General features: G+C 43.7%; 1 protein-coding gene across 2 annotated transcripts in view; it reads right to left on the bottom strand.

Moving 5' to 3' along the window:
• Positions 1-3,020: 3,020 nt before the first annotated feature.
• ETV6 (ETS variant transcription factor 6) overlaps positions 3,021-26,628 on the bottom strand; it is a 143,786-nt gene continuing 120,178 nt past the window's right edge. For both annotated transcript variants that reach the window (XM_086610489.1, XM_086610490.1), the window contains 3 exons: positions 9,717-9,859; positions 6,817-6,917; positions 3,021-3,508 (listed from right to left, as the gene is read on the bottom strand). In XM_086610489.1, coding sequence (XP_086466615.1) covers positions 3,403-3,508; positions 6,817-6,917; positions 9,717-9,859 — 350 coding nt within the window. In that variant the 3' untranslated portion in view covers positions 3,021-3,402. The remainder of the gene's footprint in view (positions 3,509-6,816; positions 6,918-9,716; positions 9,860-26,628) is intronic.

A 26,628-nucleotide genomic window follows, 5' to 3' on the forward strand; every position in this document is an offset into this window, starting at 1 on the left:
CAGAAACTGGAGAAGAGAGGTGAGCGTCGGGGTTAGTGAAAAGACAGCATTACCTTTGCCAGCCCAGACAAGCAGCCAAGTGTTCCCATAGCTCAGAATGTTAATGCTCTGTTTGCACTCCATGAATCTGCCATTTGGATGTATGGTAGAACGGAACCTGTCTAGTGCACCTGCTCTAACCTGGTTTCATTTTGTTTTATTTTTAAACTTGTTTCCAAGATCCCAAGAGCAGTTCAAATCCTGCAGCTCCCACAATAGGTCCCAAGCTCGTGCAGTTCTGGCAGCTGTGGTGTCACCTGTGCCACTCACTGCTGCACCATGCAGACTAGGTGGAAGATAAGGGACACCACCAGCCAGGCAGGGCCTGTGTGGGATCTGCCTGCTCCAAGTTAGGCTATTTTCATTCCAACTAGCATCAGCCTTGAGAGAACTTCACTATGATTGTGGCTGAGAAGTTATCTTAGGATGTCCTTTACGTGTGAACTGGAAGAGTTTCTAAAAGCCACCAAATATTTTTTTCCCTTTGACTTTGATTCTGCAGGTGAAAGTGATTGCGTTTTTGGTAAAGGTGAACATTTCCTCTAGAAAATTTCCCTATGGGATAATGTGCTATTTCAGGATTCCTTGCTTTTTCCTGTCTTACCCAGTGCTGAGGATGAACTTTGCTAGCATATAGAGTGAGCGTATGGGCTTATACTGGTGGATTACCTCTCCTCTGTATTTTGCAGTGTGCACAAAACACTGTGGCTTATCAAAGCACTTTATATAGAAGGTCCCTATCATCTTTTTTTTTCCTTCACCATCTTGTAACAGTAGCTGCAGCAGGCAAAAAAAAAAATAAATGCAGTTATGCAGTTGTCACAGCTGGAGCAGTAAAGGATTTGAATCGTTTTTTGCACACACTTGGCTTCTTTCTACCACTGAGCACCCTAAGAAACAGAAGAAACCAGCAGGAGCCTTTCTTTACTTTGGTGCTTCTGATCACACTTCACCTCTCATTCATATTCACCTCTGCACAACACCACCCTCACCCCAGCTCCAGACATGGCCGCGACTTGGGTGCCCTAGAGCAGGGTAACACCTTGGCCCCTTGGTTTCAGATCTGTGACCACTGAAGTCCCTCAGTGTCTCCCAGTCTCCCATCTCCTGAGCTCCCAAGGACTTCAGAGTCACGGCAGAGGCAGGTGACAGGCTGCCTGCTCATCTTTCTGATACACACTCCCACATCTTTTCTTTTGAGGCAGAAAAAGTCAAGTACGAGGTGTGCTGGGACTTGTAACATATTGACTATGATTTAATCAAAAAACGAGGCTCGGAAAAGCTTAGGGAGAGATGTGCGCCCTGTCATTCCTCATCAGATCCTGGCTCGGAAAAATCTCTCCTCTTTGTATGATGCCTATCTACATCCTTAAAGACGCTGTTCCTTCTATGACCTGTGACTCAATATAAAGTCTTTTGCGAGACTGGACTATCTCTGTTCAAACATAGAGGACACTATCCATTGCCGAGTGCCATTTTTTCTGGATAGATTAACCCTCTTGTTAAATATGTGGCAAGATCAAATGTTGTGTTGGTTTAGTAGCTGATAAAAGCTCTATCATGGCAATGTTCCTTGTTTTTTGCTTGAAACGGATTAGATTAGCTCATTGACCTTTTCCATTTCTAGTATGCATGTTCCCGTAAAAGAGGCTTTTGGTTTTTAATGAACTGGTGTGGATGTGCTTTCTTCCAGACACCATGTGATTCCTGCACAGTTTCTCTATACATCTTCTCCCTTTGCAAGCATCGTTTCTGCTGCTAGATCTTCCTCCCATTAAAAGGACCACTGATGATGGACACCTGGACAACACAGACTTTCCTGTCATGGTGGTCCAAGCAACGTGAAAAGAGAAAGGCCAGTAGTTTCTCTTATATTGGGCACCAAGGACTGCTGAGCTTCCTGCGACCAAAGTAGGCACGGCTCTTCGCCTCATGCGAAGCACCCTCAGTGCAACAAACCAAATCCGGGGTGTAAAAAAATGGGGCACCTTGCAACCAGAATAAAACCAAAACCCAAGAAAGCAACAGGGCTGTAGGGTTTCTTTTTTCCTTGTCTTTTAGATCGTGTTAAAAACGGGCAAGCTGAGGCAAGCTCCCTTGATGGCAGAACTGTGGGGTGGGGGAGGGTAGTAGGAGGCATAAAAAAAACAAATCCCAAACCAAAGCCAAAATCAATTACAAGATACAAGTATAGCTGTTTGGTCTCTAGTTCTCTACCATCAGTTTTCAGATTGGTGAATCATCTACCTCTCCAGCAGCACAAAATGATCCTGGAGAGGTTTCTGAGTAATACAAACCTTGTGATGGGTCCCTTTGCTTTCTCCCTACGATGTAAGGAACAGTCCTTCACCTTTCACCCCAAAATTGCTAGCAGGTATAAGAAACACCCCTCCCTTTTGTAATTACAGATGCTTCAGCCTGCGCTTTTTTAGAGAAAGCTTTGAGCTGTAATTCTGCATTGTGGATATATTGTGGGGGTTACATATATATATATACATATATATATGAAACGTTTCCATATATACACATATATATATATGTATTTGTCCCCGCCCTCCCTTCCCCTCGCTCCATTCTATCACTTCTTTGCCAGAGGCAGGGAAAATGTCAACATCAGTCTACTGCAGAGGTTTGTCACATTTATTTTTCTCCTCCCTGGAGCACTTAGGTGATTGGTTTTGGTCCATATTCCAGCAGTTAATAGCCACTTGCAGGACTCATTGTGAGCCCAGGCTATGCTGGGATGATATCTCAGCCTACACGTGAAGGGTGACTCCTCTTCATTTGACAGGTATGTGTGGTAAATTCTTTTGGTAGCTTCAGCACATTTCCCAGTGGCAGCACATGTAAATTGATCCGAGCAAACTGGAACCCTTGAGCAAATCCCTTCTGTGTTGCTATTGTTTTATGCGGTGTTATGTCATGAGACTTGCACAGAAAAAAAGAGCGCTCTATTTCCATAGGAAAGCCTTCAAAAAAAAAAAAAAAAAAGCATAATCTGACGTCTTGTCCTATGTGAGATAAGGAAAGTCAAACTGCATGTTTATTAGGGAAAAAAAAACAACAACAAAAAAAAACCCCCAAAACTGAAACAAACCAAAAAGAAAGAAGGAACTCAAGGGAGACTTCGTAGGAACAGTGAAGTAGTGCATAAGTCCAGGCTTTCTCCCCTTTACTTTTCTGCCAGCACCACTTCTGCCTGTTAGTTTGTTTTGTTAAGGTGCTTTAGGTCCTGTGTGGTCTTCAAGCTAAGCGGCGACCCCAAGTACTGCTTCTGTGTTGTTGCTTCCCCTCCCAAACTGTGCCAGCCATCTGGGCAGATGTTTCTCCCATGGACCCACAGAGGCAGTGCACCAGTTCTCTTCAGCACTCATCTTCCTGGTATATTTGTTCATCCAGTTCCTGGGATTCAAGGTGCTCGAGGCGGTCTGTTCGGCCACTCATAATCTCATCTGGGGTCTTCATGAACCTGCAAAAAAGAGGAACAAGCAGATTTGCCAGTGATCTGAGCTTTCACCTTCATCAAGACATTGAGGGCCCTGAGCTCTACAGCTCCCAAAATCATCTTTGCTGCATCCTCCCAATGACTTAGTATTTCCAGCTTCTCCTCAGCCTACTGGTGTCTTCCCTCCTCCATACCCGGAACAGAAACAAAAAAACTGAAGGGCATTTACCCCGCTCCTTTAAAGTCCCAAACTCCACAGTCTTTTCCGAAGAAAGATATTTACTCCTTCTCCCTCTTATTGTTTGCTGTTCGTCATGTAAGATGATAGTATGCTATAGGTACACTCATTTACGGTGTCTGGTGACAGAAACACTAAAGACCTTTGTGGCCAGCATATCTCAGAGCTGAAGTACTTGCAAGGTGTGGAGAGGCAGAGGGCTATTGGTTTGTGCAGGCTCGTGTGTAGGTGAGTGAAGAGGGATACGAAGCACCAAAGGAACAGTGGTGGAAAAAGCCAAGGGACAAGGCAGAACAAGTTCTGGGAAATGGAAAAAGCCCTGAAAGAAAAAGCTTTTGGGCTAGGGAACAGTGAGCAAAGAGTATCTTTTCCTGTGTGACTGCAGCAAGTGTAATTGTAACGAAGCAGTATCCTCTGTAAATGAACGCCACGGCTCCCAGCACTAATGTCCTGATGCAGCAGGTCTGCAGGGGGCTAGGAACAGAAACTGCCTCTGGGGAGGCATGGCGGCAGTAGGAAATGGGAAAGGACGTCCACCAGCCTGCCGATTAAGTCTGCAGTCTTGATCTTTGCCAGGATGCTTTTGTGTCCTACTGCACAGAGATAGCACGGAAAAGCTCTGCTTTCTCTTTCTGAATTTAATGGCGGAGAAAGAGAGAGTGGCACAGGAAGGATGAAATCCTAGTTTAAACACAAATCACTTTCCTAACTCATAAGTACTTCTGGAGAAATTAGGATGAAAGATGTTTATGCTGGAAGTGTTACAAAATTTCACAGTCTTTCATTAACGACGTACTGGCTAACGTTCAGCAGTACAAAATGTGTTAATCAGAGGAGCAGATTTTATTTCAGGTTGATGATATGCTCAGTATCTTTGCCCCAGTGAAAACAAAACCAATTGACAGGAGCCTTGCTACTGTCTCTGACCCAGAAAAACCACTGCTGAAGCTAATGGGAAAGACTTGCCTCCTCTTCTGCCTCTGAGGTTATAAAGCTGAGGGCTTTCCGTCTGAAAAATCTGGAGTCTCTCAGCAAATGCATCGCACAGCCTGCAACTAACCTTTTGCCACCCCTTCTAATTTTGGAAATCATGTGCACATATGCATTTAGGGAAAAAAAAAAAGGTCTGTGACTCATTGATGTGTCACTCCCATTCGTATGCTGGGAGAACGCTGCTGATATAAATGGTGTTATGGTAGTGAAAAAGTAGCGTACAGAAGTGGTGAATCAGTCCCTGGCTACACAGTGAGAAAGCACCACAGCCTACGGGCCAGACTGTGCCCTGATTTAAACCTTGTGTTGTCTTGTGGATCTTGCATGAGGATGAAATCAAACCAGGGAGTGATCCCACTGCCCTCCCTACCTTCTGTCTGCTCCATTTCCTAAACCGCGTAGGAAATGGGCTGATGTGAACTGTACTGCAGTACTTTGGGTATCCTTTCTGGTCTGTGCTTTAAGTCATGTCAAGAAACTCAAAGCATGGGTATTTGTAATAGCATTTGATTAAATTAAAAAAAAACAACCCAGAACTACACGGTAATGAAGAAACAGTATCTGTGACCTCTTTTGTTGCCGAAGACACTGAGGCAACCTATTAGAAATCCCTTCTCTGACTCCATTTTACTTAAAGCTCTGTACAGATATCTGCAGATGACAACTGCCTGCATGTTACTTATAGTCACATTTCTTATTATTTCTGTGCTTGCAAGAAATAGCCAAGAAGCCACATTAATGGCTTGATTTTTTGCAGCTGTTCTTCTTTTGCTCTTCAGATATAAATAGGTCTAAGAAAACAACATCAACAAGTTTTTATTGGGAATTGTGCAAAAAATGCTTTGTTTTTTTTTTTCCCCCCCCTTCTGAAGGAAATGAGCTTTATATGCTCATGTTTTATGCTCCCTGGTGACCTTTGAATCTATTGGTCAATTTTGGGCAAGTCTGGTGGAGGAACTGAGGTCTCCAAGGGTATTAAGTTTCTACAGTTTTGAGAAAATAGGCAGCCTGGTTGAGAAGAGATGGACTGTTTGTGCCTCCACCAAAGAAGAGGCTTCAAGATAAGCACGTTCACTGTTCAGCATCACAGCATCCCCCTGGGGCTGTGCAGTCTTCACACAAGGTCATACCAACCCAGGCTGCCTTCCTTGGCACTGCTGCTGATGGAACAATCTTGTTTTAACTTTCCACAAAAAGAATTAAAACCACGCAGTTGATTTTGCCTGTGATTCCTTCTTCCCTTCACTCTCCTTCCCCCACCTAAGTCTCCTTCTAAGAGCTGACACAAACAAGACATTCTACAGAAACCTTTTCAGCTGTAGATAGTTTGAGTGCTAATGCAGTTCTGTTAGCTATTTAAGAAAACAAACTCCAAGACTGCCTTCCTATTGATATCATTTCCAAGCCCATTACTAGATCCAGACCACTGACATCAAAGCAGTCTTTGGTCTGAGTTCAGTGCTCTGTGGGTCAGACGTACACACTAGGATTCACTGGTCTTGTCTGAAGAGAACTGGAGTGCTCTCGCTCTCTGCCAGCCACACACAAGTTTGTACAAGTAACTCCCTGCTTTACGCTGTTTCGGGCACTATTTCCTAAATTCTTCGTTGTATTATCCAATCCAATGTGTTAGGTTTTATGAACGGCTCTTGCAGGTCCCTTTCTTCCTTGAAGGCAGCACGGTTGAAGACATGGTCATCAGCACTTCTTTGATGCTGATGCACTTGAGGTAATGCCTGATCCCTGCTTAGCTTTCACTGGCAGCTGTGTTTGAGAAGTGAGCTTGGAGTGGGTTTTCCAGCAGTTTGGCTGAGGTCATGCATCATTTCGCTAAGGTCTTAAACAATGGCGCAGCCTGCTTGAAGTGCATGAAAAGACTTATATTGACTCCACTGATCATTGAAACAGGCCCATATTTTCCTAAATTGGTGCAGTTGCCTTGAAAGCTGGGAAGCACTGGTCTAGACAGCTTTTACAAATATATGCCCATTGTCACCTGTGTTATAGCTGTGGCAATGAAGTATCCCACACACACTACCATCCTCCATCTTCAAAAACTAATTGTCTGTAGAAAAGAATGGCAAAGAAAAGAAAGAATTACCTGAACAAAAGCCTTTGTCCTGGCTCCTTCCGGATAATATTTAGTTTGTAGTAGTGGCGTAGGGCTCTGGACATTTTCTCATAAGTCATATTTGTTCTGTTCTGTTTTTTTCAAAAGAAAAAGGAAAACCATGGTGAGATGATTCATTAAAATCTTCCTAAGTGCCAAAACAAGTTGCAGAACTATCACGGCTACCTAAAGTAACCAAGTCAGTTCAAGAAATTACATGCTCCACTCTTCTGCTGTTTGCAGGCCCATCCTCCCCCTCCAGCTCTCATCACCAAATTTTTATGGGTCTCTTTTCATTCAGGGCAATTTAAGCAAGAAAGCCTAACAAAAATTCCAAGCGATGTTTTTCTACAGTTTCTTGGATTACAGATAACAAAAGATTTCATCAACCACAGGAGGAGACATTAGATGGAGGGAGATGCTCATGCCAAGTGGGATGTGACAAACCTGTTCTTAATGAAACCACCTTTTGTAGAAGTGTAAGAACAGTGGTTAATAGACTGAATCTGTCAGCAATCCCTGCTAGGAGTGCTGTTTCTCTGGGATTCCTCTCCATTAACTAGTTAATGCTTACAGAGCACTGTGGAGATTGAGAGCCTGTTTTTCCTCTTTTTATACAGGTGTAAATCAAGAGGTTTATGACAGAGCCTCCCCTTTATTTTGGGAGCTGCTGATCCCAAAGGCCATAGCTAGAGCACTGCAGGGTGACTGAGGTATGGCCCTGCTGAGCTGAGTGTCACAAGGCAGAAGTAATGGCCACTGGCAGAGCTGTATGTGGGCAGCCCCCATAGTGACGACTTGGGACAGCAGGATCACTCCCTTAGGCTACGTCTACATGAAGAGCATTTTTCTGGTACAAGGAGCACTGGTTACGATGCTGGCAAAGAAACTCCCAGTGGAGAGACAACTATACTGGCAAAACCGTGTTTGCACGAGTATAAAGCAGCCGCCTTGCCATGGGCAAAACATGCCAAACTAGTAGAAGCATGCTTTTGCTCTGTGAACCTCCATGTTAGGAGCTTGGCTTGGCACAGCTCTGTCAGTCCAAGATCAGGCAGAAGTCTGTAGTGTTGATCTGGCTTTATTAAATGAGACTGATCTGCCTGTCTAAAATGTCCCCTAAGAGCAGACCTCCTCTGCTTGCCCTGACCGCAACAGCTCTGCAAAGTGAGGCCACATAAAGAGCCCCTGTGGCAATTAAACACTAACAATGACAATGTTTTCCCTGCAAAATCTAGACTCCGCTTGTTGGAAAGCCCCCCGAAATACCATGTGTGCTTTTTCCATTTCTTACGTGCTAAAAGGACACTGCATTTCCCAAGTGGCCAGTGGTCTGAAATAGCTTCAGTTTTAGACACTCAACATGAGACACGGTGGCAAGGCCTGATTATTAGCATGGAGGTGGGGTAAGGGCAGAACTCTCCATTCCCAGTGTTGCAGCCCTAAGACAGATGTTCATGTAAACCGTGAGTCACATGAGAAAATCTTGACCTATCCAGACTATAGGCTAGGTATACTCATATACAGAATCACAGAATAGTTGAGGTTGGAAGACACCTCTAGAGATCACCTAGTCCAATTCCTCTGCTCAAAGCAGGGTCAGCCAGAGACGGTTGCTCAGGACTGCGTCCAGTTGGGTTCTGAACATCTCCAAGAATGAAGAATCCACAGTCTTCTCTGGGCAACCTGCTCCAGTGTCAGACCACCTTTTTAGTAACACAGTCCCACGCCTGGGGTGTCATGAAACATAACAAGGGGAAATGTAAAGTCCCACATCTCCCAAGATCATTCCTCCCCAAGTGGTGGACTTGACACTGTCCCTTGTTAGGTTTCATGGAATTTCCATTAGCCCATTTCTCCACCATGTCCAGGTCCCTCTGGATGGCAGCACAACCATCTGGTCTAACAGCCACTCCTCCCAGTTTTGTATTGTCTGAGAACTTGCTGAGGGTGTGCTCTGTCCCATCATCCAGGTCATTACTGAACATGTGAAACAGTATTGGCTGCAGAATCAATCCCCGGGGTAACCTCACTAGTGTCTGGATTTTGTGCCGTTGATCACAACCTTTTCAGCCCAGCAGTTCAGCCAGTTTTCAATCTACATCACTTTATTCTTGTCCAGGTCATACTTTGTTTGTCTATGAGGATATTATGGGAGACAGTCTCTAAAACCTTTCTCAAGTCAAGATACGCTACATCCACTGTTCTCCGTGCATTCACTGAGCCAATCATTTAATCGTAGATGGATATCAGGGGGGTCAAGCACGATTTCCTTTTAGTAAATCCGTGCTGACTACTCATATACTCATATGAGTATACTCATATGCATCTACTCATATAGATACATCTGTACATACTCAGCCCTAAACTGCAAAAATCAGTAACTGCTTTCCAGACAACAAAGCAGAATTACCCTCTTAAAAGGAAACACATAATCCTGCAGCATTTGATGTCTGTCACAGGACAGCGTGTGGAATCTGAATGTTGGTGCAGACAGGAACACAGACAGAAAGCTCCTGCTGAGATGTAGTACACAGCTCCTTGCAGACCACATCTAACCAGAACATCTTTAGCATCAGGTTTCGGGAAGAAATGAGATGCCTTGAGAGAGAAGGACCGTTAATTCTTGCACTCCTTTTAATTTTGTAATGAAATGCATTTATAACCAAATGCCTTTAAACCAAACCAACAGGTTCTCTATATGACGGACAGGTTTTAGTGCTTGAGGCTGGATGCTTTGCACGTCTCATGTGCGTAGAATGAAAGATTACAACTTTCCAGCACTAGTTTATATGCACATGCTTTCTTCCTTTTTCCCCCGTTTGTAAGTGAGTCCTGTGATGTTACAAAAGGTGAAGTGCCATAGGAGGAAAACTGCACTGCTTCCTTACCTTGTGGTTTCCCCACAGCCGGGCCAGCCCGTTGGGATCCACTATCCGAAATATTTTGGATTCCTTATCTTCCCATCGGATGAAATTTTCGTACCGGCTGTCAGAAAGCAGCTGATAAACGTAATCCCAAAGCAACCTACAGTCTGTGAAGAGAGAAGGAAGAAAATATTGACTTTTTTTCCTTGGGATTAATTCTGGAAACTCTTAAGTGGATGTGTAGTGTAAGGACAGTTGGAATCGGGGCTGAAACAGCTGCTGCAATCTGAAATGCAAATGGCTTGGTTGGTATCAACTGATTTTTGCAAAATGTACTGGATTATATAGCCTCTTCTGATGCATCCTAGTCCTTCTGACAGTGACTGAGCATCTTTATCACATTAAATGCTGCGTGAGATGACCTGCTGACCTTAGTTGAGAGTTTATTGTTGTACTGATGCACATAAAACTACCACTGTTGGCCCCGATACTGTTGCTGGCTGTTTCAGTGGGGAAATCAAGAATCCTGAAACCTGCTCTCCCTGCTTGAGGCTGCCCCTTTCTGTGCTAACATGAGGGGTATGAAGTATGGGCAGTATTACAGTTTTCCTTTGTATGCTCCATGTGATATAAATCCAACACCACCTACCATTTTTGAATTTGCTTTTTGTTTTATTTTTTAAAGTTCCTGAAAAAAACGCCAAGTATTATAATTACTTGAGTGCTATTGAGAGGTTAAATACTTTCTATTTGGATAATTGAATTCAAATTTCCTCTTGGCAAACACTCCTTAGGTCTCTAATTAAAGGTCTAACAGATACTTAGGTTTTAGTTTAGTGTTTTTCAGTTTTATGGCAGTCTCTTGAGACTGAGGAAGCCAAGAGCTGAGCTGCTTCTACTTCCTGCTCACAACGTGTGTGTGTGCACCGTGCAGCATAATAACTGGTGACTATGAAATATGGAAAGTGAATCGCACAGAGCTGGGGGTTCTGCTGCTGTCAGAAACAACAGGGGTTTTACAACTCAACTGTCCAGATCTCTAAGATGGACGAATAGTTGCATTTTACTTCGAAAGCAAAACCAGTCTCTGAGAAATGGCTTGTTAGGGTGGTTAAAGGGCAGGCAACCAAAGACATCTAGCTTGTAAATGCTATGATGAGGATGAAGACATGTTCAGTATGAGAATATGAAATGCTTTTTGAAAAGGGATATGAATAAAATATTTAACAACCACATCTGAAATGGTTAGAGATATTAACATTATTGATGGTATTTCCCATTTTCGAACTGCAAAGAGTGTCTCTGAAACCAGTACTGTCTCTAAACCCAGAGCCTAGTTTGCCAGTGCCCTTAATATAGACTCTCCCTACCAGTCCTTTGGAGAACAAAACTGTGTTTTGAAGAGATGACACCTGGCAAACTTGCAGGTTTCCATTCTAGCTGAAACCTACCCCGATGGTCACCTCATCCGTGACATCCACAAGAGGAGGAATGTGAAAGGAAAGAGGCTGTCAGATTTTTTGGTTGGAAAACCCTTATTTTCATTAACATTTTGCACAGAAAAATGTCCACTCCCATTTGAAATTTTTCTGAGTTTTAAATTAAAAATGAAACCAACTTCCATTTTTTTCATTCATGGATGCACATATTGTTCAGTGATAGCTTCATCTTTCTCACTGAGAGTAAGGATCTCCCTGCAGCTGGGACTAGGACAGAAAATAATTCTCCTCCACATGCATTTGCTAATGACCAGCCTAGACGGGTCCCTGCTTGGCACACGGATGCAGAGAATCCTTCCTTTCCCTGTCCCCACTACCCAAAGTCGCATACATAGCCCAGTCACCTACCCACAGCTGCAGATGCCAAGCAGGTAGCTGGCCGCAATTAAATGCTGCAATGCCACCGCTGCAGCTAACCCCTTGTGCCACTCTGGGCACAACTGACTTCCCCTGAGCTACGCAGGAGGTCTGTAGAAGAGCGTGAAATTGTTCAGGCCACCACTGTAATTTCTGTCATCTCTCCTCTCACAAATTCACAAAGCCCAGTTCTTCCATCAGCTGTCCACCGATAATTTCTCACACACATACTCTTAGACATGCACGTATTAGAAAAAAACTTATTTTCTAGACTTTGTTTATAAGGAACAAGGGAAGGGAGATTCTATCGTTCTACTGGTTCGTGCCTTTTAATAATGTGGGAAGTTCGCAGATAATAGGGTAGCAAGGGCCATGTAAGTGGTTCCTTGACACACGTGCAATTCATTCCCAAACTCTTTCAATGAAAGGCTGTATAGAAAATGATTTTTTAGTGCAAGAATCTTAATTAAAAAAAAAAACAACTTTAACTGTCTTTTTTTATTTTCCTTCTTCAATTCCTCTAGCTCTGGCTCCTCAGGGCATATTTTACCAGTTGATCAGAACTGGTAATACTGCTTGTGTTCCAAAAACTGCCATTTTTTTTTCATCATCCTGTGTAATCTGTGATTACTTTAACAACAAAACGTGCACAGTCTATGTCAACAATTCTTGCTGAATTCACTGTTTTAGATCAGCATTTCCCAAAGATCTCCATGCTTTCTTTCTGCCCAGTCCTTCATTAAAATCACTGTAAAAGTGGTGTGATTGCCTAAGTCAGCAGTGAATCATTCATGATGACCATCGGTGGGCAGTACTGGGCTAAACACCCGTGGTGGGCTCAGTCTGGCCTCACCTCATTTGCAAGAGAGGTCTGTCTTGAGGGGGAGCAGTTTCAAATCAGAAAACGTTCACTTAGCTGACATTCCCAAGGAAAAAAAGAGATGCTTTTTGGCCAAGGTAGGAATTTATTAGAAACCTGAGGGAAAAGAGGAAGGATGTGTGGGTCTGTCGTTCAACCAGTGCTTTCGGACTGTGCTGGAAGTTTGCTGAGGTGGTTGGTTAGTGTGCGGCCCCACTGGCAGAGTGCTGCAGGAATCTGGCGTCCCATTGTCAGTCACTTGGTTTTGCTTGCGCCACTACTGCTAGTCCTGGAAGGAGTCAGCTGGAGGGATGGCGCTCCCGCAGAGGCAAGTCAATGTCAGGCTCTTGAACGTGCAGCCCGGGGCAGACACCACCTGATTATAGTAACTTATGGCTAGTATTTACAGTTCTGCAAAGATAAGATTTACCCTAAACTTTCCTTTCACCTCATTATTTGCAATACGTGATGTTATTTTTAATCAGTTACTGCTGTAACTATGCTCTAGAAAACCTCCAAGTGTATAAATACAATTCTTACTGATGGGGATGGCAGACCCCTAATACCCTCTCTACAGTGGCCTCTGGAAGAGTTTCAAGGAGCTGATGGCTCCTTGACAGCTGACTGGAATCGCACATACAACGTGCATCCCACTGTGCCAGGGCTGCACATTCACCTCAGTGCATCTAGCAAGTAAATTCTAGTCAAACCTAACGGCTTTGGTTATTTTCCACTGGCTATCATTACTTCACACACACACATACCCTGTGTCCCCATTCTTCACAAAAACAAGAAAGCACAAAAAAATTTAGCTCAAGATGTCTCGGTGGCAAATTATTGGATTAGCAAATTATTAGACTAACAACAGAGCGTCAGACTCTGAGAAAGAGGTATGATTCAAGTGCGTATTTGTTTTTTGTTGTTCACTTAATTTTCAGAACGGATCCAGGCTTGGCTTGTATATAAATATTCCTCAAATGAGAAGAATTCAGATCTGCATCTTGAGATCTTCACAAGAAAAGTCCTAAGTGATCAAGGGCCCCATTCCATATTCTAAACTGACTGAGCTGCTCAGACTTGCAGAGGTATTTAGTCGGCTGGTGGAATTTGAAAAAAAAACCCAACCACCCAATTATCTTAGACCTCTAAATCTCTGTTTGTTTCAACAAGAAAATTAAAAATTCTTGAAAATTCTGCTTGGCTCCTACAATCACTTGAAAACTTGTCTTCAAAAGCTATACTTGTCTATCAGTAAATTTAGATACATGACTGAGTTGCAATAATTTAATGAGCTGGCATGCATCGATGCAACTGTGGCAACTAAGTCCCAAGCCACTGCAAACAGGAAATAAAAAGCATTTGCTTTAAACACCAGTAGAAAAGATTTAGGCTCACTGTGTTTCTTCTCACCTCTGCTGAAAGCTAGCAGCATACACGCCGTTAGTTACCATAGACCAGCTGATGCTTGGTAGTACAATTCAGTCAAATGTATGAGCTCTTAGTTTGCAGAGAACCTAAATCAGTTTGCTTTAATTCAAGTTTCAAATGGGAGACTTTAGGAATCTGAGCATAGGCACTCTTGTTTTTGGTTGTTTTTAACCATTAATGATTTACACTCTAGGTATCTTTCTCCATAGACTGCAGGGTAAAAAATATGAGGTTCTGGAGGGGTCTCCCTGACTGACAGAGGAGCAGCAACTAAATAATCTGCCATTATTAGGCTGGTAGAGACCATCTTTAATAGGACAACAAAGACTATGGGTCAAAGACTACCCCACTACTCTTAATGAATGTAAGGAATCTGGAGTATAGCAGAGCCTGTTTGGAGTAGACTGCAAGCCTAGGAAATCGGTGAAAACCCAAGAAGAGGCAATACTAGAAAATGCTATTAAAAGGAGCTTCCCCACTGGGAAAAGAGATACCTCCACAGAAGGCTTGTGAAGACAATACAGAAGTCACATCCTCCAGGAAGGTCAAAACTGTCGCATGTATTTTCAGGAAGGATGGAGAAACTGAGAGAGGGACTTGTATGTGGACGGCTGTTTTGTAAGTGTAAATCACTTGTTTGAGGAAAGTCTGGATGGTTTAAATGACTCCGTGAACACTAAATCACTTTCTTGGCTGTCAGAAGGCCTCCAAAGGAGCAGTCACATGGGAAGACTCTCCACAGGGTGTGTGTTGGCTAGTGAGCGATGGCAAGAAAGCACACGGATGTTGCTGAGGGCCAGCAAGTTTGAAAGTGTGGGAGATTCAATAGGGGAGTTGAGTCAGGGCTGGTACCTAAATTGTTTGGGCATGCTGCAATTTCCTGCCTTTTGGATAAAATAAGCTTACTTAGAAAGCAACTATGTCTCTGCAGCACAAGGAAACATCATTTCCCCTAACTCACACGTGTACTTTTTTTGAAGCGAACTCAGATGGTTGAACTTTGTACAACCTGAAGGTAAAGGGATTTAGCTGTGGAATGAGCTGGGACTGAGAGGCTTTAAAGCAATGTGGTATCAAACAGTCTAGCCAAAATGGGAAAGTGGTGAATGGGTCCAGCAATGTGGCATTTCCATGTCCCACCAGTTTCTCAGCTGTACTACTGGGCAAGACTGAACTATGTAATTAGCTGGAAATTAGGGCAAACCGTACCTTCAAACGGAGAGGCATGGCTCCAACTTTCTTCCTGCAGTTAATGCTTCTAGAGGGATTTTTATAGTGATGCACAAGGTAGTGATAAGGTGTAGAGTACTTAGCTGGCTCTCAAAATGTGCCCCATAAGCACTGCCCTACATGTGCAAGAGGCAGCAGTTTCATACTCCTGCTAATAACAGCCATGTATTGTACAGTCCCAAGGCTGGCAGAGCTAGAGTAAAGCCTGGGGGGCTGAGTGCCCACCCAGCCCCTTGGCTGCTGCTTGGCTGCCTGGGTTGACACTAGGCACAGGAAAAAAGAGGCAGCTGCACAGTCCTGGAGAGGGTGGGGGAGAAGAGACAGGGCGGTTGGGGTTTGTGGAGTAGGAAGAAACCTCTCCCGTCAACAGCAATTGCTGGCTTTAAACCTTTCTGATGGCAGCAAACCTGCCTCCTCGCTCTAGTTTTAACCCCTCCTTTCAGGTGGCAGAAGCGCCCAAGCTTCAGCCACTCCTTCTTAGCTTGGTAAAACTCAATTTCTCTTCTATGGTTGAAAAGCTCTGTTTACTGCCCAGATTTACAGCACTGCTTCAGTAATGTTACGAAAAAGGACAGGCAGTAATAGTGTCATTAAGAATCCCTTGTGACAGTCAGATAGACACTGTGTGAGTGGAAGCATGTATTATAGATTCTTCATTTCAAATACCCTTGTAAGTCTATGGGCACAGCCTTCCGAACATACACCTAAACGAAAACTGGCAAATAAATACTTTCTAATGGCTATATGATAGTACATATATCCTCAGAATTGAAACAGCATCTCAGAATGATCTCTAAATTAAACATTATGGACCTTAGGTTCTTAGTGTTTTGACACTTGCCCAGCCATTATGAATGACTTCTCTAGTATCATTTGGCCAAGGTAGACACAAGACTGACAGTCTGATGTTGCAGTAGTGAGGTCTCACATCTGTGTTCCCTTAGACTAAATAATGTCGTTAACAGTATAGGCATACATATGCTGAAGACCTCTTTTGTTCAGAATATAACACTCCCCTGTGCAGCAATATTTCCTAAAACACACTGCCTCCGAGACGCCTGTTGCTTAAGAGAGGCCCCTGGTGCAGAAGCAGAGCTGGCCCTCTTCGTGTATTAACTACTAAAATCCTCTCCTAACCACAGAAATGTTTTGCGAGACCCACCCACATCTTGCACTGAAGATCATTATATAAAACGCATTCGGTCTGGCTGATGACTGACTTGGAAACTAACATGGCTTCAAAGAGGAAGAGATCATGCCAAAGTAACGTTGTCATACTCCCTCTGACATCAGCTGAGGCCTTACCCCTTGCTGAGGAGGTTAGCCTAAAATTTCTCCAGCGTGATATCATTTTACTTAAATGGTTCTGTGATTTCTACCAGCTGAAGAGTTCTCCCAAGCTTGGGCCCCTTTATTTTACAAGGTGATTTGTGCTTCAGCTGCATTTGTTCACAGTGAAGCAAACAATGGCTGTTCGCAACTGAGACTAATGAACAGAACTTCTCTAGAAGTTCTCTGCTACTCTGGTTTTCATAAGCACACCTGAAGTGTGATTAGGACAGCTAACGTGGTGATGCTCACGGTATCAAAATGCTGAACTGGTTGGCCACAGCTGCTATGAGAAGGTGGTCCTGATCTGCATTCCATTTTTATCCTCCATTCCTCCTGCTGCTTACCTTGTGCTGGCTCTGTTAGATTTCTCTGTGAGCTGAGCTAAATCACTGAAACAGAAGAAAACAAACCCTGCAAAACACACCAGCTGGCTTTCTGCTACTTGAGAGCTGAATCTGCTTGCAGGAAGATCTAGTGACTGCTAAAGCCAGCACAAAGAAGGTGGCAAGACTATAGTGGCAGAGCAGGTGAGGACAGGGAGGAAAGAGGGAGAGGCCCAGAAGGTCCTGTGGTCAGATCCTCAGTCTACAGTCTGTGATTATCCCCCTCGCCAGAGAAGGTCAGTAAGTTTCTGAGAAGACAATACTTCTTTGGGGCATCTGGATTTTTCTGAACTGTAGCCAGAACCAAGAAATCACAAAGGTTAAAGGCTGTTCACTTGTACAGAAAGTAAAAAAGATTGAGAGAGAACTCCGGAGTGCTGACTTGATTTAGTCTTGCCATGGAGATGAACTCTAATTGCATTTTAACCACATCCTACACCGTGCAACAGGCACAGCTTTCTGGACAAGCCAAGCAGACCTTTGGACTATCTAGCTGGTACGTGAAGCTCATCAGGCCAGCTGATGCTGTTATTTGTTTCTGGAGTATGATGAGAACTACTCAGCTATCTTGCTCTCATCACAAAAATGGAGAGGCAGATAAAATAAAACCACTGCAAAGGAGAGAGAAGACATATGGCTGTATGTTATCAAATCAGCTCCTGTATTCTTGCTGAAAGCTTTTTCCATGGCAAAAAAAAAGTATTGGGAAAACAACTGACAGCGCACTAAGAAAGAACGACATGCTAGAGTAGGATTATTGCCGTGTTGAGACACAATCCAGCCTCAACATCTAATTCCATGACGTACTTATTTTAGCAGACAAAACTACAAGCAAAAAGTAACCAAGTCTCATGATAAAGGGGTTAAATGGCTCTGAGGACTGGGGAAGCATTGATCCTGATATGGAGCAGTCCTGCTCATCCCTATATGGTAGTCCATGTCCAGGTTACTGAGGGAAAAGAATTTTCTTTCTGTGAATGGTGGCTGCTGTTGGAAGCAGGATGGTAAGCCGGTAGAGTAAAGCCAATGTTTCTATGTGGAGAAACCTCTTGACAGACAACTGTTTGTTCAGCTCAGTAAATTCAAGCTGGGGCTGAGGAAAGAGGTTGCCAGATCGCACTATACAACAGTTGCACGTTGCTTCTGTCTTGTACCCAAACGCCGAGTGGGAGATCAGGCAGAAGGAAAGCAGAAACCTGAGACTGTCATCCTGCTAACGGTTGTGCTGTGAGGTTGTAAAAGTAACACAGCAAGACAAGGCCGAGCTCTGTCTGTGGCAATGAAAACCTGTAAGGGGAAGGAGGATCCAAGAGGTTCACATCCCTCGTGGTTGTAGAAAAGAGCACTCAAATCACAAAGAATATGTAATAGATGGGCCAGAGACAGCTTGATAGAGGAAGAATTTGCAAGCTAAAATCTTGAAGTATTAAAAAATGTGATTTTTTTCCCCCTGCCCTGTTCTCCCATTCCATCCTCCCATCTCCACCAAACAGATAGGTATTTCCAGTATTAGCATCAAGAATTGTTCTTTTCCTGCTCCACCACAATGGTAGAGATTACTCTTCCATTTATCTTGCTAAAGAAACCTGCCTCTGATCCTTCTGTGGCTTTTCCTCATGTTTATTGCTCATGAAGGGCAATGACAAGGAAAAGGGTAAGAAATTCAAGCTCCATTCACATGTACATCCTAAAAACACCTCATAACCACTCTGACATCAGAAAACTGGCCAAACACCTTAATAAGGAGAATTTAAGAAATAAGGACGAAACTTCATCTTCTGAATTCTACTTTAGAGAAGTGTGCAAAGTAGGAACTGTTGGGTAACGTTACAGTAAAGTCATTCCCAACAAGAGTAATAATTTTTAACCTCACAATGTAAGAATGCCCGGTATCTTCTGTCACAAGCTCAGTTCACTCTCAGGTTCTAGTCTTCTGAGGTATCTGAGCTGTTTTGTTTCTTTTTAACAGAAGAAAATCGTTGTCTGTAGGAGACCGTTGCCCAAGAATCTCACTTCTGTGCTCCATCGAGAAAGCTCAAGGCTCTCTTGGAGGTGTGAATGTGGCTGGAGAACCTGGCTCCTGGTGTGTTCCCAGGAAGCTTCTCCTGAAGGGACTTCTTCCTAAGCTGCAAACTAGCCAGTTCTGATGGGCCCTTTGCAGAAAACTGAAATGTGACCTCCCCTTCTCAGGGTTAAATCTCCACAGGTAGACAGAGCTAAACTTTAACTTGCTTCCCTTCCCTCAACAGGGATGGGAAACGGTATATTGCTGAGGCCTTCTTTACGTCTGCAGTCTCACCAGTTTTAAGGTGTGCATTTGAATTCACATCAACTGATGTAAATTGTACGCCACTTCTAACCGATTAGTATTAAATCCAGACTTAAACAGGCCTGTCTCTGAAGACAGTGAAGTACAGTGCCAACTCTGCCAAAACTACAGTGTATTTTCCTGGTTTAACAAAAACGGTTCAAAGTGATGCCAGTTTGCTTTGCAGGAAAACAATCTGAATTACTGACACAACTCTAGCCTGAAGAAAGTATGCAATATACAGGGAAAACAAGGGGCATGTTTTCATTAAAAGGCTAGTTTTTTACAAACGTGTTTAACACCCTGCTGGCCCCAATGGAGGCTGATGGTACTCCGAACCCACTTGTCACAGCTGTCTAGCCACGGCATGCAGATGATGCAGTAGAACCCACTTGTCACAGCTGTCTAGCCACGGCATGTAGATGCTGCAGTACAATAATGAGAAGGATGAAATCTAAATGACCGAGCTTTCTTACGGCTTGGTCAGTCCCAGCTTTTGAGTGGACCAGAACAAGCCCTGACTGCAATTTCTGCTCCTATAACTGTGCAGTAAGAATGGAGACAGCTGTAAAGCAAGACAACTCACAGAAAATCTGCAACCACCTATCCAAGCTATTGCCATTCAGCTATTGCTTGAGTGTCATTAGTTAAATTGGCAGGGAAGGCACACTTTCATCCTGAAATTAATTGTTAATGCCATGTTAAGATGACTCTCAAGGTTATAATGAAAACTTCTCCTATGAATATGAACTCTATGAGCTTGACTCTCATCCCTACTTCAGTCTCTTTACAGCAGTCTGGCTTTTCAAAAGGGGCTCAAAATAGATGTGGCAAATACTGCAAACATAAAAGTGTACATGACTGCAAGGGTGAGTGATTAAACAGGGCCAGTGACATTATCATTGTCATATCCAAATGCGAGTGACAGGCCATACCTACAGCAAGGTTCTCAGGTTCTTTCCAGGCTCTAATCTATCTGTACAAGCTGCTGCCCTACGGGAAGGAGGGTCAGCTGCCTGGAAAGCAGGCACGGAACCCCACTGCCTACAACTTAGCAAGCCAAAGTGAATCACTGTTTCGGTTTTCTGTAGTTTGCCAGGCTGTAACTTGTAACTCTCCAGCTGCTGAGACCATCTTGCTGCAGTTGCCCCCAAAGTCTGTGCTTTACAAAAGCCCAGCAGTCACTACTGTGCTGTCAAACCCTGCTGGGATCATGCCTCCTGACAGCAGCGAAGATAGCCTTGGCAGTCTGAGCGAGGCATGTACACAGGTAGGCTCCTATGGCATTAGCAGTGGCAGGTGCTGTCTTAAAAAACCAGAACACCTCTAAGGAAGCATATGACAAAATCTAAGTCTCTACAGCTTGGTTCGTCAGCACCTGTCCTCTGCAAAGGAGGATATGGCAACCGTTTTCAGTGAAGTTTGTGATGCAACTTTGAAGGAGGAATAGCAATGAATGAAACAGCGATGCACATCACTGGATGGACAGTAAGCTTCAGTGCTGGTGCACACGCGGGGCATGACTAGCGAAGGCTCTTTCCACTATCAAGTGCTGCAGCAGGTCTGTGTGCACATGCCTGTCCACATAAGTGAGTTTCTCATAGAAGAAGGTTTCTACTTACAAAGCAGCATTGTGATTTTGGAATAAAGTTCCCTGCCCATGGCGGGGGGGTTGGAACTAGACTTGAGAGCAGCCCTGAGGAAAAGGACTTGGGAGTGCTGGTGGATGAGAAGCTCAACATGAGCCAGCAATGTGCACTGGCAGCCCAGAAAGCCAACTGTATCCTGGGCTGCATTGAAAGGAGCGTGGCCAGCAGATCAAGGGAGGTGATTCTGCCCCTCTACTCTGCTCTCGTGGAATACTGTGTTCAGCTCTGGAGTCCCCAACACAAGAAGGACATGGAGCTGCTGGAGCGGGTCCAGAGGAAGGCCATGAAGATCATCTGAGGGCTGGAGCACCTCTGCTATGAAGACAGGCTGAGAGGGTTGGGGCTGTTCAGCCTGGAGAAGAGAAGGCTCCGGGGTGATCTTATAGCAGCTTTCCAGTTCTTAAAGGGGGCCTACAGGAAAGCTGGAGAGGGACTTTTTACAAGGGCGTGTAGTGATAGGACAAGGGGCAATGGCTTTAAACTGAAAGAGGGGAGATTTAGATTAGATATAAGGAAGAAATTTGTCACTCTGAAGGTGGTGAGGCACTGGAACAGGTTGCCCAGAGAAGTTGTAGATGCCCCATCCCTGGAAGTGTTCAAGGCCAGGTTGGATGAGGCTTTGGGCAACCTGGTGTAGTGGAGAGTTTCCCTGCCCATGGCAGAGGAGTTGGAACTAGATGATCTTTGAGGTCCCTTCCAACTCTAACTATTCTATGATTCTATGATTCTACCAACCGCCAAATGACTATTTGAGGGAATTAGGTTCAAGCTTTTAATGCTAACACCCGTTGTGTTCACTGCCTTACACACGTAAAGAATTCATAACCAAAATAAAACCAAACCAAGATCAGACTGATTTGAGTTCAAGAATCCGAGTTATTGTCCAGTAGTATATGGGTACAGTTGGGCAGGTTCTGCTTTTGCTTGGAAGATGTGACTGCAACATTGACATAGAAGTGGCTGCATCACAGAAACATTACAGCTAGCTTTAAATGCTGCAACAGACAAAAGCAGCAACAGATACCTCAGTGTAAGTTATGCACCTGGCCTCTTGAGTTTATGGCTAGCTCAGGTTGCTGTCATGATGAGATGTTTAGTGAAGAAAAAAAAACAGGGAAATACCAGGCAGATCAGTAGTGCAGGGTATTGGTTGTTCCGATTTTAAATTGGATAATACATTTTTTTTAACAAATGGAACCTGTAAATGTGAGGCATTCTAACAGAACAAAAAGTGTTATTAGTCACTAGAATCTGGAAGTAAATTTAAGTTACAATTCTGAGTGGGGGACTGGTCAGATGGTGTCTACTGATACACTGTACAGTGTGACTTTATTTTCTATGCAGTATAGCTCTCTCTTTCCAACACCTCTCACCAACAACTCTTGAAAACACCTTCCACCTTTCCGTGCCCTTCCTTTCTTTATATTTACCTTGTCTGTTTGGACAGTAAACTCCTTGGGGCAGGGACTGTAGCACAATAGAGCCTATAGATACTACTATATTGCAACACTAAAAATGTAATAGAACAGGAAGCTGCATCCCTTCTGTGAGGGCTAACAGTATCAGCTGCTGCAAAACTTTTAACTCCTAAGTTGTGCTTAGTTGGTTTTTAACCCCTTTAACTATACAGGCATAACTGTTCTTTGCCTCCTTTCCCACTCTCCCTCCCTCTCTACCACCCAGCATATGCTGTTGCGTTGTAATTGTGCCTGTACAGCTATTTTATAGAGAAAGGAAAATAAACTAATGTGGTGTAACTGCATTTGCACGAAGGATTTTCCTGGTATATCAATTAGAAAAAAAACAAACATCACTCCACAACTTGACACAATCGTAAATGTCACATCAACAACACATGTGGAGCAAATGCAGGCACTGGGGCTCTGGTCCTAGTAGATCAATTGAGGAGACACTGGTGACCAAGGTGCTGTGTTTTGAAGTGTGGTGACTTGCGATGTTTAAGGTCTAAATGTCTAGTGTTACAAATCTAATAGCTTGATCAGCTGAGTTTGTTTTTCTTACCCTCCTTAAAAGAAACTTTCCAGCTCAATTCCAAAGTAAAAAAATTACTAGTAGTTTATTAGCAGTTTTTTTTAAGCACTATGTTTGTGAAAGATTCACTCAATTAACCCCTCCTGTCATTTCCCCTCTTATGCAAGTTTATGAGAAGTGATTAAGCTTTTCACACAAAGGGGGAGGAGAATCCCTGATCCATTTCCTCCCGCCAACCTCTCTCTCTCCACACAAAACAACCAAACTACTGTCCTTATGGAGCTTCGGGGTGGAAGACCTCCCCATGCTCAGAGCTAGCAGATGACCTACGCCTATCGTAAGGGCTGTTTTGTAGATTTTAGTAGAATGTGAGTCATTCATAGCTGATGTGCTCTTAACAGGGGACTGCATTTTCAGTTTCGTCTATCAGACTGTTTTTATTGAGAAGTCGCTTATATGTGTCTTGCTACAAGTCTGCGGAGTTCACAGTACACCCCTGTACTCCCAGGATGTGTGGCACACCAAGGAGCTGAGGCAAGTCAGAAGCAAAGCTGGAGGGAGATCTCTTTCACGACTTTGGCAGGGTAAGAATCTTGCCTGTCCTCATTCCAACAGCAGTCAATAGTTTTATGGGCCAAACCAATACAGCGGTATACAATGTGCCTCTGAACAGTTTAAACATCACCTGATTTTTCCTTAGACTCCTGAAGGGGAAGAAACAAACCTGGCAGCTCATAAAGTCAGATACGGCCCAGTTGCTAAGGTAACCCAGCTGATAAGAACAGTATACCAACAGACAACAACAGGCACAAGACTCATCTGCCTTTACATTTTCCCCCCCCAAATGCAGAGCAGAATCAAAAGCAACAGGCAGGGTGGGGCTCCGTGGAGGAATAGCAATATTCATCCTTCTAAGCTGCTTGTACAAATGGGATAGGTCTGCCTCAGGCATGCACAGGGTGAACTCAGAGCTCAGTGGGTTTTATTGGGTCCCAACTCCCAACAGGACCAGGAGACCTTGCAGGGAGTCCAGCTGCACCTACCACTGCTTTATGGCACTCTGCCTTTCACACTCACGCAGTCGTTTGGTGAGTATCTGTATTGGGCAATGCTCGAGGAAAGAGGTAGTTATGCCTGCATCCCAAAGTTTCACTGGCAATGTTTGCTGTGGATTAGTGAACAAGTCTTTCAGTCCCAGAGAGCCAGTATAGAAAAAGACACTGGGAGCTGGAAGTCTCAGGAACCTGCTCAGCAATGTATTTCCCCCCACAAGAAACATCAGAATTGTAGTAGTGAATTTTAAGTGACTGAATCCCAAGTGAGGCAAATACCAGCATGTCATTAGATTAATATGGATGTTTCTTAAGCCAATCTCTGTGTGATAAAAGTTAGGACAAAACCAACCCTATTGCAGTCAGGTAATCCCACAACTGCCTCTTGCAGGGATTCCTGTGTCTTCTTTTAAGCAACTGACAGGTTTCTAGTGAGATCTAAAATGTCAGTTCCCATTTTCCTGCATGCTAACAAGCTGAGGTGGACATGGATATCTGAAAAAAGGACATTTTTGACACCTAAATAAAGTTTTGTGGTGAAAACCTGCCCTCGTTGAAGTCAACAGCGGAGCCATTGGGGCCAGAAGAGGATGGCTGCAGGGAGGTTTCTGATGGCTGTGGTTCCACCAGGGCTGCAGTGCATGCCTCAGCCATGATGCGCTACGAACGCCTGCCAACGCAATAACCCCTGCCTCTCCTTCTACCTTGGGGAAGTACCTTTTATGACATATCAAAGTCCTAAAATGTTTGATAACAAAACCCTCCCAGTCAGAGGTGTATGGGGAGTGGAATTTCCATTCTGCAGAAGAGCTTATTTCAGGTTCCTCTCTTGATCGAAACTGCAATTGCGTTAAAAGAAAAGAAAAAATAGGAAAAAAAAAAAAAGAAACGTATTTTTTTTCCCCACAGAGTGAAAACCTCAGAGACTTTTTGGAGGGAATCAAGATGGACTATTAGAAAAATTCAGAGCTAAAAGTAAGCCAGATAAACGGCCCGCTTGCTAGAGTCCAAGTTAGGAGCTGACTACCAACAAACACTGTTATTGTTTTGAATTAGCAGTTCCAGTGGGGAAAACTGTCCATTGCACCGCTCTGCTGAACTCCCTTTCTGAGGTATTTTTAGTATTTTCAAATGCTGTCATAGGTAGATGACTATTGATGCCGGAGTTAGTTAGCTTAACCCTTGTCTGGTGTATTTACAGGGGATGCAAGTCTGCCTTTGGATCATCCCAACGCAATGACCTCTAGTTCTGACAAAGCTACGGAAAAGACTTGTGCATATTGTGTTGAGAAGATAGCGAAACATAATTTTAAAAATCAACTCTAGCCATTTATGAATAATATATGGGACCTTAATGAGAAACATAAAGATACTTTATGCCTCTTGGTTTGCTAGAGAAGTGTAAAATGGCCTTAGAGGAAAAGAGAATAAGACCTTCAACCTGAAATTCTTTGCTGTAAAAGGGAAAGAGCTTTACCAGTAAAATTAATATTTTGAGAAACGATATTACATAAAAAGGTAGGAAAGATTAGTCAGCCAGTGAGTAGAGGTCATTATTTTGTCTGACAGGAAGTCCAGAGCTCTATTGATCGACCTCCTTAAAACAGAGTATTTGAGGATAGCAGCAAGTGAAAACATTGTTTTCTTTCTCGGCACCACGTAATTGCATGCTGCATTTAAAACCAGACTCTATCTACAAGTAAACAGGTTTATGAGGCTGTGAGGTATCTTAAGTCCAGGAAGAATTCCTTTTACAATTTAAAATATCTGAGCTGGGAATAGAACATGTTTTGGAGCTCAGCCCAGTGTTTTGGTCAGCAGCCCACGAAGCTTCCCTGGTAGATGCTCTTCATCACTATCTCCCCTGAAAATCACCTGCATAGAAATGGTTAAGCCAGTAGAAAGTCAAGGCTCTCTTCTCACCAGTGTAAACAGGTAAGTACTCAGCTCTGGCACTCCACTGTTGGTAAACCTTTTCATTACCCAACCCATCAGTCTTCCTCATCCATAAAATGGAAATAATGCCAGTGATTTTTAAAAAGCTCTTTTTAACAATACATCTGTATTGATGTATATACACGGTTTAAGAGTCAAGTGTTACAATTTTCATGGTCTCTCTCAAATGGAAGTGGTGAGCCATGGTTGGTCAAAAGCCTCTATGTAAACTATAGCAGTGTCAGTGAAGATAAGGACACTCAGGTGGAAAACAGAGTTATGCTGACATAGAAAAAAGAAATGCTCCTAAAATGAAATCAGTTAATAGCAAGAGCTCTAAATGGAAGGCTGTGAGATGGGTGGGAAGCAGGTAGAAATGTATGTACTTTCTTTCTATGGGGCCTAAGTATGCTGCTATTGAATTCAATAGCACTGATAAAGTTGACTTCAGGTATGAAACACGGGCTGCCTACATTTTTAGTAGTAATCTGGGTTTTGTCACCTTTAAATTGGCCGTGAGCTCTTTACAGGGTCCAGCTACAGTTCAGGAGCCCTCACAACCGAACCAGAACAGCACTAGCTTGTGCCTGTACAGCAAGCGAGGCTTGTTGGCATTGATATTTAATGGACATGGGGCACTGATGGAAGTACACTGGCAGATTTATCAGTAGAAATCTACGATGCTAATGACTCCAGCTGTGTAATCCCCTGACTCTTGGCCACAAAGCACTGCCCTCATCTGAACTGAATGCTTGAGTAGACCTCAGGTCTTTTGGCATGAAGTACTTCACCAGCTCTTCAAGACATGCCACCCATGCTGGTGGGTCTAAGCAAAGCCACGAGACTGCGGGTGAAAGCAGCTAAGCATGCAAATATAGCCTGTGTATAACACTTTAAACTGCTGCACCTATT

Source organism: Tauraco erythrolophus, chromosome 4 (genome assembly GCF_009769465.1).
Source record: "Tauraco erythrolophus isolate bTauEry1 chromosome 4, bTauEry1.pri, whole genome shotgun sequence".
Lineage (NCBI taxonomy): Eukaryota > Metazoa > Chordata > Aves > Musophagiformes > Musophagidae > Tauraco > Tauraco erythrolophus.